The 14,315-nt window shown below is 45.3% G+C and overlaps 1 protein-coding gene across 6 annotated transcripts in view; it reads right to left on the reverse strand.

The window, feature by feature from the left end:
* The window catches only part of hivep1 (HIVEP zinc finger 1), a 52,458-nt gene that overhangs the window by 4,950 nt on the left and 33,193 nt on the right, over nt 1-14,315 (reverse strand). For all 6 annotated transcript variants that reach the window (XM_034599278.1, XM_034599276.1, XM_034599275.1 and 3 more), the window contains 2 exons: nt 8,485-8,538; nt 25-5,828 (listed from right to left, as the gene is read on the reverse strand). In XM_034599278.1, the coding sequence (XP_034455169.1) occupies nt 25-5,828; nt 8,485-8,538 (5,858 nt within the window). The remainder of the gene's footprint in view (nt 1-24; nt 5,829-8,484; nt 8,539-14,315) is intronic.

Here is a 14,315-nt window from a genome sequence, read left to right on the forward strand (position 1 = left end):
AACGTTGAGAAATGTGGTTCTTACCCTGGGCATGACTTCTTTCAGCTTGGCAGAGTAAGACAGGGAATCAGATTTTCCATTGGTTCTTATGGCCGAGGTGTAGTGTATTTTCTTGGAAGTCTGCTTGGAGTCAAACAGAGACATGACCACCTTGGTGGGCAGCCCGAGTGGGTTAGGGTTGTTGGGGCTGACAGTCCAGGCTGCATATGCTGAAGTCTTCAGGTCAGTCTGCTGAACATGGAGAGGTTTCCTCTTCATCAGGAAACACCATGTGAATGTGGTGGCAGTCTTCAGGCTTGGGAAAGACAGGCGGTGACTGTCTTTCGTGTTGACCACAGACACAGATGTGGTCAGTTTCACCTGACTCCCATGGAAACTGGAAGGTTTAATAGGTGACTTAGCAGGCGTCCACCTCTGATCCTCAGCTTTCTCTTGGGGCCTCAGAGTTTCATTAGCTGGAGTGCAGATGACCTGGCTACCAGGTGTAGCATTCACGGCAGCGACTGCCTCATGAATAACTGTGCTTGTGTCTTTGTCCAGCCCGGTACTGTCAGGTGACATAGGCTTGACGTCATCAGTCGCCTCCGAGTCCTTCACCCCGTCTGTTTTAATCTGGGGCAGCGGTGGAGCCTCAGTTTCAATGGGACTGTCCACTGGTTCCGTCGTGCAAACCTGCCTCACAAGTGTAAACTTCCGCTGCCGCGTTACCTCAGACATCTTGGAATTAAGATAATTGACGGACCTGCCATCAGTGAGACAGGCCACGCCGTGCTCATCCTTAGCCCGTTTCTGGTGCTTTTCCATGTAGATGTCCAAGCTGTTGGCGGGCGACAGCATTCGTTTACTTGAAGCAGTGGGTTCCTGCTGAGGGCACAGAGTTACTGACGCTAATTTCTGTGTGCAATGTAAAGACCCAAGAGAAGGAGCTCGCTCTCCGATGTGGTTGTGAGTGTTCACGGTTTCCGTTTGAATCCTGTCCTTCTTCGCAGTTGGTACAGCATGAGTATCACTGTCGACACTGTGAGTGGATGAGAGGCTATTTTTACTGGACAGAGAGGGAGCAGGGTGCATCTGCTCATGGGTGATCAGGATCTGCGGCAGTGGTATCGCACCTGCTTGGGTCTGATCAAACGGGTTTCTGTGCTGTTTACCTGACAAAACTACAGTTTGCGCCTTAATCTCAGAGGCCTGTTGACTGGGTTGAGCAACATATACATTTTGGATCACATCAGGTGATTTTGAAATACTCAAAATCGGATTGGCAATTGGTATCGTTAAAAGTGGCATGGCTATCTGAGTGCCCTGTGTGCTGGGGAATGAAAATGTTTGGCTTGCTCTCAGAGCGGCACACTGCAGTTGGTATTTGGGCACAAAAGATTTCCTTTCTTCAGAATCTGATGGTTTGTTTTTGACATTCTCGTGAGAAATTATGATCTGGCTCAGAGGCGGTTGTATCTTTTGGCATATTGGAACCCTTGATGTTTGATGCCAAGGGTGTGGAAGGCCATGGACTTGAGCCTGTTGAGTTGGGCTTCCCAAATTAATGCTTTGCACCATATGTTCATTCTTTTGCAATGGTTGTTCACCACTATGAAGGATAAAAGGCTGAGCCATAGGGCGCCTATTGGCAATGTGAATCTGCTGGGATCTATTCTGAGTTAAGGAGCTAACATTTGTCATTGGAGGTTTATCTAGAGGTATAACTGCTTTGCGAACAGGTTGCTGACTCTCTGGGCTTATCTTTAAAGACATCTGGCGAACTAATGGCCCCCGCCTCCTTTCAATAAGTGGCACCTGGGCAACGTGGGAGATATTTCCACCCCTTGGGTGGCCAACGGGTGACAGAGATCGGCTTGGAGATACATTGCCACAGTCAAAAGACTTGCTGCGATAGTCACATGAAATCTCTACAGAGGGTTGAGTACAAGTGATCTGTTCAGATGCAGCACGCCTCATCATTCCAGGCACACCGAGAGTATTGAAGGCTGTTGGCAAACCTTTAGGCTCAGGAACTTTGCCAACACACTCCCCTCTAGATGGACTCTCTGACCTAGATGTCTCATCTCTGTCGAAAGACGCTGAGATGCTGGAACAACGAGAGAGACTACTGTCCCTGCTGAGGCTTCGCGAGAGGCTGGACTCAAAACTGGATTCACCTGAGGATTGTTCCATTTGAGCAAGACGAATTCTTTTCTTTTTCGGCGGCAGTTTCTCTGCTGGTAACTTTGATAAACTCTCGCTTCTCTGAGGCCAGTTGAACTGTTCTGCAGGTTTATCTGCTGGTTCAGATATTTGTGTCTCATGCTCTCTGTCAGGCTCCTCTGTGACGAAAATCTCAGGAACTTGAATGTTATTTTGACGAACCAAACGCGACTGATGAACAGGAGTCGAGTTTTCACCAACTGGTGCTCCTGTGCAATCAGTGCATTGCTCCTTCATTTGTTTTCCATAGTCAATACTCTTGGGTTTGGATGTTTCTTCATGGTAGCCATCAGCTGAGACATTTGCTATTGCGTCTGGTTTGGGTTTGTTCGGGGGATCCTTCTCCATAATATCAACAGGAGAGGCCCTGTCAATAGATTCTGTCTCAAACGAATTGGGTCTGCTGAGAGAGTTGGTGTGTCTGATGACTGACGTACCGCTGCCTTGCCTTTGCAGATCTCCTTTAGTGGAAGTGCTGATCTGGGTCTCTCGTATTGGTGACAGTCTGGAATCTGGAGTATTTATACCTCTTGCTACGAGCTGAATCTGAGGTAGCTTTGGCTGATTCATTTTGGGCTGTACGTCTATTACAGCATGCTGAGGAAACGTCCGACTAGCCGGAGCTGTTGGTGGCTCAAAGGTAACAGAACAAGGGGGAATGGTCTCGGTTGGAGATTGATCATCCTCATCTCCAACACTTTTCATTTTCCTTCTTTTTCTAATAGATGTCTGTTGATCGAGTATTCCTGGAACACCAGTTGATCTGGGGACTAAGGGCTGCTGTACGTTAACGTGAAATACATCTTGATCCGTTTCTTTGACAGCATGTGGCTTGTTTTTTGGGCCATGAAGCTCAGAACAATAGAATTTCTTGTGAGTTTCAAAATTCTCTAACTTTCGGTAGCGGTTACGACAGGTTTCACACTCGTACATTGTGCCTTTGTTCTGTAGAGGCTTTCTGTTTCTGTCCTGATTATGCTCGAAAGATCTGCTCCTTTGCATCACTTCAGTGGAACTGCTTGGACCGTGATAGCCCTCATCCATGGAGCGAACAGTAGGGATGCCATGTCCTTCACTTGTGGAAAAGTCTTCCACAGCGGCTTGTCTGACTAATGTACGAGAATGTATTGCTGGATTTGGGGTTGACGGGGCTGAGGAAAATACGTCATCATTGAACGAACTATGTTTTTCATCAAATGACTGACAAATTCGTAAAGGGTGAGGAAGGGGAGCAACATTAAGAGGAAGAGCTGAGTGTCCAGGTGTCGTGGGCATAGAGTTGCTCCTCGTAATTGGCAAACAATCCATTGGTGGGTATTGAGAAGGTACAGAGAGAAGAAATACTGGCTTAGATTTATCTGTGGGGGTGAATGGGGACTTGGGGATGTCTGAACTGGAACTTGACCTTCTTCCCATCGGTTTAAGATCAAACTGAAAAGAGTCTTTAAATATGTATGATTTGGGGGAGTCTATACTACCTCTCCTTGAGAGGGACGTCCTCCTTGGCTTTACACTGTCCAGCTGTTTGTTGTCGACAACTGCCTCATTGTCAGATATTAACTTTGAAATTCGTTCCTCCAGAGAAAGTGCTTTGGCTTCTAAGGGTGGACGCATCTGTCCAACTGTGGCCCGTGGCTTTTGCTCAGCTGCTACATGCATCACTGTGGCAACCACAGGGGGGATATTTGGAAGAGTGTTCTTGGCAATGTCAATATCTACTGGTGGAGTTATCTTTACAAAAGGACTCGGTGGACTCATGGCCTGGTCAGCACTTTCCGAGCGTGAGAAGTACCCAGAATCTGTACTTCCCAGACTGCGGGGGCTTAGTAGACACTTGGCTTGTTGCTGTTGAGAAAAGTCTGTTGCTTGCTGCCTCTGAAGCTGAGCGTGTCCACCTAACAGTGGAGACTTGCAATGCTGGTCTTCATCTTCACTCACAGTATCTAGTGAGGGATTCGCACCGTCCACCTCTTTCAGAGACGACAGGACGGTGATGCTGGATCTCAGATTGGCAGTCTGGAAGTCTCGTTGCCGTTGTGCAGCAGCTTGCTCAGGTGCTGCACCTGTAACTCTTGGGCTGTCTGCCCTCAGAGGGGAGACATTTACTGGATATACGACAACTTTTGGAAGTGCAGCAGTAACTTTGGGCTCATGAGCCCTCTGGCAATGTGCTGGTTTGACAGAGTCGAACATAGCTGGTGAATCCACTTCCCCTTGGCTTGCTTGGATTGTACCTGCATTCTGTAAACTATTTTCAGACAAAGCTGCCACAAAGCCCTGTGATGAGTCAGGGTCCAAGTCCGCAGTGCTACCTTCCTCATCACTGTCACCGCTCTCCTCCGCATCTGAATGCGTCCCAAGGGCTTTGTCAGATTCTTGAGATAATGATCCACCTCCAGATTCAGAGCGAGCAATGAGACCCAGTTTAATAGCATGAGCATGTGATTTCTTGTGCTTGTACAGGTTGCTCTTGGTTTTGAATGAGAAACCACAAGTAACACAGGGATATGGTCTTTCTCCTGTGTGGGACCTGATGTGTTTGAGCAGCACACTGGGTTTTGCACATGCTCGGCTGCAGTATTCACACACGTATTTCCCTGGCTTTTTAGGCTTTTGGTCCTTGGAAACCTGCTCAGCACCATAGTTCATTACAGTGGCCATCTGAACATGGTTGCTGCCGGGTGTAACTGGGACCTGAATGGTGCTGGGCACACTTGCAGAGATGGACTGGCATGTGTGCACAACAGGTGGTTGGCTTTGTGGCAAAGCGTTGGAACCCGAGGGAACAGGTGCATGAGTTATGGTGGATGGTCCAGAATTGAAGCTCATGTGCAAGGCAGGCTTTTCAGGATTCGAAGATACATGCATAAATTGTGGTGAAACCAGTGGAGACGACTGCATTGGTGTACCCTGTGTGGATGTCTGCACATTCCTCTGCAGCGGTGCCGCAATGCCAATAACGTTGCCTTGTTTGTCAATATAATAAGTCTGCATATGAGAGGTTTGGGTCTGGAGACCAACATTGACAGCTGGCATTGTATTTAATTCACCGCTGCATTGAGCATGAAGGCTGGAAGCTGGTTTTCCAATGGCTGTGACCTGCAAGGCATTTTTCCTCTCAGCCAGCGAACTGAAGTCGGGCTCCATGGCCTTAAGTAGAACATCAAGTGGAGCACTGCTGTGGTAAGGGTCTCCCTCGAAGCTGGGATCCTCGCTCTTGACGTCTTTGGCCTGCGACACCTCGGCAGCAATCAAAGAGTCTTCCTCAACATCAGTGGTCTCAAGCGATGGCGGCCTCTGAGATGTTTCTTCCTCCTTCAGCCTTTCAGCATCAGCTGAAGAAGACCCCTCCCCAGGGGGTGCTGCAACTGGTGAGGCATCATGTGGCTCTCTTACACCACCGGGGGATGTCGAAGGATTGTGGGAAGGACTGTTTGAGGAGGAGGAGCAAGAAGGTGTAGTTTCCTTCGATGAAGCTCCGTGAAGCACAGTTTCAGGTGTTTTCGACTGCAGAGGCTTCTTCACTGGAGATTTCGGGATTTTCTTGAGCTGATTCTCTGCAACAACCTTTTTCCTCTTCAGGCCTTTGATGTTATCTGCATTTCTGCGACTGCTCTCAGATATTCCTGTGGACGAAGACACAACTATGAGAAAAGCAGAATTGCAGAATGACACCATCATTTTTACAAAATGTTCCCAGCGCTCGACCATATTTGCTGAATGACCACATACGTCCCAGATGAGAAAATAAACTCTATTTCCTCTGCTGTACAGTCGCATTTTCCCCATTGGCGTATTATACTTGCTTCACTAATTAAATACAAATTTAGTTTAGAGTTCAGATAATCCTGTTATGTTTTATTTGATTTAAGAATCAGCAGTTTCAGGCATTCGGTTTTAGTTTGGTGCATATTTCCAAATTTATAAGATGGTGGATAAGAGAGAACCCACCATTATCTTATCATGATACGAGAGTATTTTGGACTTGTCGGTTATATAACTGTCATTCAAACATTAATAGTGTTATAGTATATTTTCTTTCCTAATTTGCATCAACAGTTTAGAACATAATAGGATTTACTGTCTTTGCAAGACATGTATGGTCGAGATTTGTTTGAGCAAGTTGTTTCAGCTATAATCAGCTGCGAGTGGCATCACCATCACTACCATCTGACATCAGACACACCCATTGCAAAGGTTGTTTCAAATCAATTTTAACACTTTGAACAGGAAAACATTTCTTCACCCCTGATTTAGACACTTTTTTTTTTTTACAGTTTGTTTATTTCCTGTGACTAATATGGCTGCGGCCCACGCTTCATTACTTACATAAGTGAACGAGTTCTTTCTTCTCAGATATGTTGATCTATGGAGGCTCTGCTGATCAGCGGATGTGTGAAACAAATGCATCTCACAGTTATGAGAAGCTGAATGTGCATGTCTTCAACACTGCATTCCAGTAATAATGCAGTTCTGCTTTTAAAAGGGCTACACCCATACCATGGTGTTCCATAATGACTCAGGCCAGTGGTTTTAAAAGGACATGTTGCATAATGCTGGCAGTGACCTGTCACAGTTTCCTGGCTTGTGAAGGTATTTCCCAAGATGAGGTCAGGGTTCCTTCACAGCTCTGACCTCATCTCGTCTTTACATAGGTTAATCCTTTCACCACGCCAACATGCAGCCGGTGATCCTGCAGAGCCGCACACAACCAACACAACGTGTTCTGTAAACAAACCCTCTGATTTGTCGAAAATAAGCCGCTGTAATGAGACGTTGAAAGACATGGGAAAAGGATTTGTTCTTCCAACCCTCCGCTCGGACAAATGTGCAAAAAAAGATTCCATGACTTCACAAGTCTTCCATCTTAATAACTGCTTCATAAACAAACAACATTTCTCAATCTCTTTCTTTATTTTTAGAAAAGTCTGCTTCGGCTATTTCCAGATATAATAAGATGATAATCACACATTTTAAATTCCATATTTTCCATCTGTATTTATGATTCTTTATATATTACTTAATATATGAATTAAAAACTAAAGATCCTTTCCTCTGTGATCCAGTGAAACTCCTCCTGACAGAATTAACTTCTTTTTAAAAGGTGGTTGTCACGGAGATTAGCCTTGACTGGCAGGCGGGGACATGAAGACCTTTAAAAGTACTTTGAGATATTTTTAATTGTACTGTGTTTCCATTTAGTGTCTCCACCCAGTCTCATTTACAATGGTTGGAGCTGGATGGTATTTAAAAGGACAATGTCTAAGTGACGAGATGAGTTCAGATGATTTATTCTCAGGCACAGTTTGAACAGACACAGTGAAGCAATCCCAGTTCAACCAAACTGGCTTCTCTATTTAAATAAAGTTACACAACCAACTTAACAAAAGAAAATTCCCGTCCTATGTGTAATAAGGTTTATTACTATAGTGATACTGCACAACACAGTTTCACTGGTTGTAAACAAGCACCAAATTAAACTTAAAATGTGTCTCAGATTTTTCATGCGTCACAAATTGATATTAAAAACACTATTTTAAAACCATGGCTGTTGTAAATGTGCAATCAGAACTGTAGATGCAAAATAAATCCTATATAATGATTTTACTGAAGAAAGTTATGGGAATATTTGCTGCAAAAACCCAAATGCTGCACAGGAACTGTTGGTGAAATAAATATTACTATAAGCTTCACTTATATGTAAATACAACATAACTTAAAATAGAGTTTCAGAATTTTTTCTCAACTGAAGAAACTACAAGATAAAAGAATATTTCAGGGACACCTTCTTGGAATAATTTGACACAGCCCATTTTTTACTTTGTTATTGGAAAGAAAAGCGCCAGAGAAATTACCAGATACCAGAAATGCATTAAAACTATTTTCACTGTGTAAAACGCAGAATACGCATATATCACAATAATTTTAACTGACAAATCTGGAAATGTTATATTTTATAGTAATTAAATGAAGTGAATTTATGATAAACCTAAAATCGCAGCTGTACAGAAAGACACTATATAATAAATGTTTGTTGAGACACTAAAAAATAAATCCCTTTACATTCAAGACCCCTGAATTAAATCTGTTTTACGTTGAATCAGTTATTCATTTAAAAAAAAAAACCCAGGTGATAAATGAGCAATGACCAAAATAGTTTTTACAAAATTTCGAAATTTGTAAGAAAGATAAATGAAAGTGAAAGATAAAACCTTCCATATCTCTTCTTGAAAAATGAATCTAAACTCCTTCCATTAAATCTTGATGAAGCTGATTTCTTACCTTTCTGTGAGCCTTTGGGCTCTTTCAGCTCTTTCTGTGCCTCCTCGATTTTATCTGAAAGACAAGAACAGAAAACATTGTGAGCGGCGCTGCACAGACACACACACAGACACACACACACACACATACACACGGACACACTCCGTCTCTGCAGCGAAGGCAGTGCACAACGTAACTAATGATACTGGGGATGCTTCCCACACAGCTGCAGCAGCATGAAGCTCCTCCAAATGAGAAACAGATATTCTTCCACAGCCCAGAGAAGTGAACTGTTCCAGTGTGGAAACTAGTGTAATCATGAGGGATGAGGACTGTGTGTGTGTGTGTGTGTGTGTGTGTGCGTGTGCGTGTGCGTGTGCACCATAACACAACCATACAAGCGTCACCAGCACGAGTATGTATAATGTGTAGGTTAAGTTTGCAAACAAGTCGATATAGGGGATTTATTCTCATTGTATCACAGCGAGATCTAACCCACAGACCCATTTACATATTCAAATGCTGTTTACCCCCCTGAGGGGAGAGAGAGTCGCTCCTCTGCGACCTTCTGTACGTCACAGTCATTACCCACAATCCAGCAGGTGAGGAACCTGTTTCTGTACCAACCATATGGACGTGTGGGAGGTGGCACAGGGCTGACTGCGTGTCACTGTAATCAATATTAATTATATACGCGGGCTCAATGTGCTGTGAATGGGTGACACACAGAGGGATGGAGGGAGAGAGAGAGAGAGAGAGAGAGAGAGAGAGGAGGTAAGACGAGCGCAGTTTTGTGGGAGGAAGCATCGTTGAGGTGTAATTACATCTCCATTACTTCTGTCTTGTTTTTAAAAGGAATAAATCAGAGTCGATCGGAGGAAATGCAAAACGGCAGGTTTATGAAAAGTGATAATACAAAAATGCGGGTGAAGATTTTAAAATGTAAACTCTCATCCAACTGAGGCACCAGCAGCAGTTTTTATTTTAATTCTTCCCATTTATGTGAAGCTTTTTCTGGCTCAACACGAGACATTTTGGTTATTGCCTCCATCAAGGAGCTTATATTTGTTTGTCTGAAAAACTACTGAACCGATTTACATAAAATTTTGTGGCATGACCCAAGAAAGACCCGGTTCAATTTTGGAGCGGATCCAGATAAACGGGCGGATCCAGGAAATTGTTTATACCTTCTTAAGCATGGCGGGATGGGGCGTTAGCCGGGGCGGAGGTATGCACTCATTGTACTGTACTGGTTCTAAATTTAAACAGGTCTAAGTTCTGAGTTTGTTACTTTGGTTAGTTCAGTAATTTGTGTTGAGTTTATCGGTGACTTCCAGGTGAATTTCAATAAAAGAAACATTTACACCTTGGTGAATATTTATTACTCATTTATTTAGTCTAAATTTCACCCTATGCACGATTAGTTCACCTCAAATCCTTTTAATTAAAGTCTCAAGTTTGTGCAACAACCATAAATTCACAAATTACTAGAAATGTACCACAAATATATGACTTTTACCTATAATTCACAGTAAATTAAGTTTCTTTCTTCTTCTTGTATTGATTCTTCTATTACTTTCATTGTTACCACAGCTTTTAAAATCTATTTCATTGTCTGCATTTCTATTTATTTTGTCTTATTCTCATCATTCACTTCTCACGCTCTTTGCACTGCACAAACCTGTATGAAGGGTGCAACACAAATAAAGTTAAATTGGCTAATTGATTATCTATAATTTAAAAGAAACTACTTTTTGTGTAAATGGGTAAAAAAACCACACTGAGCTTTTCTTCACATGAACGTACGAGTGCGCTCGCAGCTCGCTCACCCACAGAGAAAAATGAGGAATACGTCTGGCAGCCGCATGTTTCTTCCTCCTTCTTATGACCATGGAAACAAGATGGAAAAACACGTTGTGGCTTTCGTGCCCTGCACATGACATCGGAGTCCTCAAGGAGCAGCGGTAACAATTCTGTCCTAGATTGCAGAAATGTTAATCGAGGGTGAAAGAGGATGTTCCTCTGCGGTTCCCAAAATTAGAGAGCGATGCCGGGAATACTCGGGGAGGGGGCTGACACGAGGGGGGAGGGGGGGCGCAGAGGAGGTCACTAGTTTATGTCATCATCATCTGAGTGCGTGTTATTGTCACACCCTTCTCCCTCTCCCTCCCCCCCCCCCCTCTCTCTCTATATATCCCAGCCACACGCCACAGATTACATAACGTGTCCACACCCCTGCGCTGCCGTGGAGCAAAACAAAGGCACCCTGCCAGCAGAAACACAGCAACCCGGGCACATGTGGAGCGGGCAGGTGTTTGTTTATGTGCAGGTCTTTGACAGGAGAGGGAACAGAGAGAGATGTGTGTGTGTGTGTGTGTGTGTTGTCGTGCATGCAAACGACCACGTGAGCTCCCTCGCCATCCGACAGGGGGAATCACGTCGGCTGTGTCTTCCTGGCAAAAAGCACTGGCACGGTGTTCCTCCAAAAGGGAGAGAGGATCCCGAAGCTTCCCCTCAGAGTCACGATTACCGCGGCTCAACCTCCAGTCTCTGTAACAAAACCAATTTGAGGTAATAAACGCTTATTTTTGCGCGGTGAGACGATTTGGAGGCAGACTTTCCCTGAACATGTGCTTCACTGTTTGCACAGCTTGACACATATGTCTTGTATTAGACCGCGCTGGCAAACCGAGCCGTGAGTGATTACTGCCCAACAAAAATCGTATTAGTGGTTGCGTATGGTTGGAGAGGAGAGTGTAAGCTATTACAGCTCAGATTGCCCCTCTTGCATAACAAACCGCAAACAGGACCCCCTCGTGCTGAATGACACCCATGAAGCTGAGCTCTGGAGCGTGGAGAAAGAACAGGAAACATCAGCTCCAATGAGGGGAAAGGGACAAGGCGGCGTTACCCTAAAAAAAAAGACCAAAATATATATATATATATTCCATCCCCGGTGCCGGAGTTAAAAAAGCAGCAGGGAGTGATTACAGGCTCGCTCATATTTCCCTCAGTATGGATGCTGGGGTGGCCGCGGTGGTCGAAGGGGACGGCCACATGCTCGAGACGTTCATCAATCTGTGCAACCGTCCTGTAACCCGCGGGAAAACAATAAAGAGGAATGTACACAAACGCTGCAAGTTGCCGGTGATGAAAACCAGAGCGCGTTGTGGAACACGACCACGAACATGGAGGGCGGGGGGAAAGAGAAAACAGATGAAGTCATGAGGCTCCGGTTGTGTTTACAGAGAAAACTCGTCATGTGTAGGACGTTCGAACTCCCAACGAAGATTATTGCACTGTTCAAACTGCAGACGAGTCACAGAGGGAGGGATCCTCACCGCCGATACCAAACCGACCAAGACTCGGAAAAGCACATTAGGGCGACTTGATTAAAAGGAGACATTTGATGCTTTTTCAGTGTTGTTAAGGTTTTTTTGTGAAGGTAAAAGAAGCACAAATTCTGTGGCACCTGAGTTTGACCACAACACGTCTCCTTTCAGTGAAAAGCATGGGCAGCGTCCGACTGGCTTTAATAATTTAGTGAAATGTGAATCAATACACTTTGCTAATGTTACTTAAACATGTGCTTCTTCTATTACATCTTACTCAAAGCACAATTATTGACTCGACCGCCCCCCCAACACACCATCGCTTCATAACAGTCCTTCAAACACGAGAGGGTGACCTCGTCCTCAGTCTCAAGGTGTCCCGACTCGTGATCCCTAAAGATACGCGAGCTATCAGGCTGGGGGGGGCCAGAGTGTGCCCGCCCAGCACCCCCCCCCCCCCTCCTCTCTCTGTTCCATCTTGGTTGAGTGGGAAATGTGATTACTTGTGCCCCCCCTCGGGGCCAAAGTGACGTCAGGGTGCAGGAAACGTGCTTTTGGATCCCAGCACCCACCTGACGTGAGCTTAAAACCAATCAGCTGCAGCCGGGGGGGGGGGGGGGGGGGGGGGGGGCGCTTCATTAAAGTGCTTGACGGATAATAATCAGGAAATAGCTGCAGATCCAAACACACACTGATGAGCTGCGGCACCGACTCGCCTCTGGAAAACAGATGTAATAAACTCAACTGCTGTGTGGAAGTGGAGCTCGGCCTGTTCAATAAATAACAATATTACATCACAGCAAAGTGGCAGCTTCATCCCACAACTGCACCCCCCCTGCTACTGGATTCCCCCCCCTTCCCCTGAACGCCCCCTCTGCCTGTTGGCCAACAAATAACCACCAGGCTACGCGGCTCCGCACCCCCGCCTCCCCGCGCCACCAGCTTGTGACACGTTCATGTTTTGCTCGACAGGCTGCCCTGCTGGGCCTCACCACGCCAAATGGTGGCCAGTGTGGCAGCTCCTCGTGGCAGCCATATGCACAGCGTTCACATGTTTTCAGACGGCCCCGGCGGCTTCAGCTTTTTCCATGAAAGATGTGCATTTCACGGGGAAAAGCTGCGAGCGACGAGGTGTCATCAGTATGCGCCGCACCACGCCGGCGTGCCAGCAACACGCCTGAACAATGCCAGCGGACCACACTGTGTGGGCAGATGGGCGTCCACCAGCTGCAGCAGCTGAGACGAGAGCTGCAGCAGATCAGCGAACAGATACAGTCACTCCATCACAACACATCGTTTGTGTGTCAGAGTTAACACAAGAGATGAGTGATAAAGAAGAGGAAGAGAGGAGAGGAAGGGGAGAGGTGTGGGAAGAAAATAGGAGAGAACAAGTCGAAGGAGAAGGGAGGAAGAAAACAGAGGAGGAGGGGAGGAAAGGAGGCAAAGAAAAAAGAAGAAAAGGAGAAAGGAGGACGAGAAGGGGAGGAAGAGGAAGTAAGGAATGTTAAAGCAAAGAGAGAGAGGAGAGGACAATGGGTGGAAGGAGAGGGGAAAATAGGAGAAGAGGAAGAGAACGATAGAAAAGGAGGAGGAGAGGAAGAGTGTAAGGAGAGGGGAGGCACAAGAGGACAAGAGGAGGGAAGCAATGTTGAAGGAAAGGAAGAAAAGAGAAGAGAAGAGATGTTAACAAAAGAAGGAGGAGGAAGAAAAGAAGAGGAGAAAGGAAAAGGGGAAATATAGGAAAAGAGAGGAGAAGGAGAACTTGCGGGTGAGGAGATGGAGGAGAGTAGGAGGAAATGAAAAAGGGAGAGAGGAGAAGATGGAGAAGAAGGCGAGAGATGCCTCAGCAGGCTGAAGATGACGAGATGGGAGTCGGCAGCTGCCTCCTTCTTCTCCTCCACTGAGCGGGGGGGTGATGGGGATTATGTAACTCGAGCACCTCCACCAGCCCGCTGTACCCACCCGGCTGTGTGCAGGCACACACACATCAAACGCACCATCACATTAGCTGATGTCACTAACAAGACAAAAGCAAACAACTAAACACAGATGAAATGATTTGAGGATTAATCCGTCAGTCGATTAACAGAAAATGAATCAATGACTACAGTCATTTGATCATTTGTTGATTGTTTAGGTGATTTCTAAGACTTTAGAAATGATATCAGGCTTTGGGAACTTTTCATAATCTCTAAACCAATAAATCAATTAATAAACATTAAACAACAGATACATAATTCATAAAGATGCAAGAAGAGAGAAAATCTTGGCTAATTTGATCAGTTCTAGAGCAAAAATTACAAAAACAACAATCGTACCAGAAAATGTGATAACAAATATTTTATGGACCAATAACTCGATTATATATTTGTCAGATTAATACAAAATAACCAGTAGTGGCAGTTTTGGTCTCTGCGTCTTTTCTTAGCCGTGTTTTGAATGAGTTTACTCAGATAAACACAGGCTGAGAAGTTGCCAGCTGCACCAGATGTGGTTAAGACGGAGGTTTGGAGCCCGAGC

This window comes from Hippoglossus hippoglossus, chromosome 11, assembly GCF_009819705.1.
Source record: "Hippoglossus hippoglossus isolate fHipHip1 chromosome 11, fHipHip1.pri, whole genome shotgun sequence".
Classification (NCBI taxonomy): domain Eukaryota; kingdom Metazoa; phylum Chordata; class Actinopteri; order Pleuronectiformes; family Pleuronectidae; genus Hippoglossus; species Hippoglossus hippoglossus.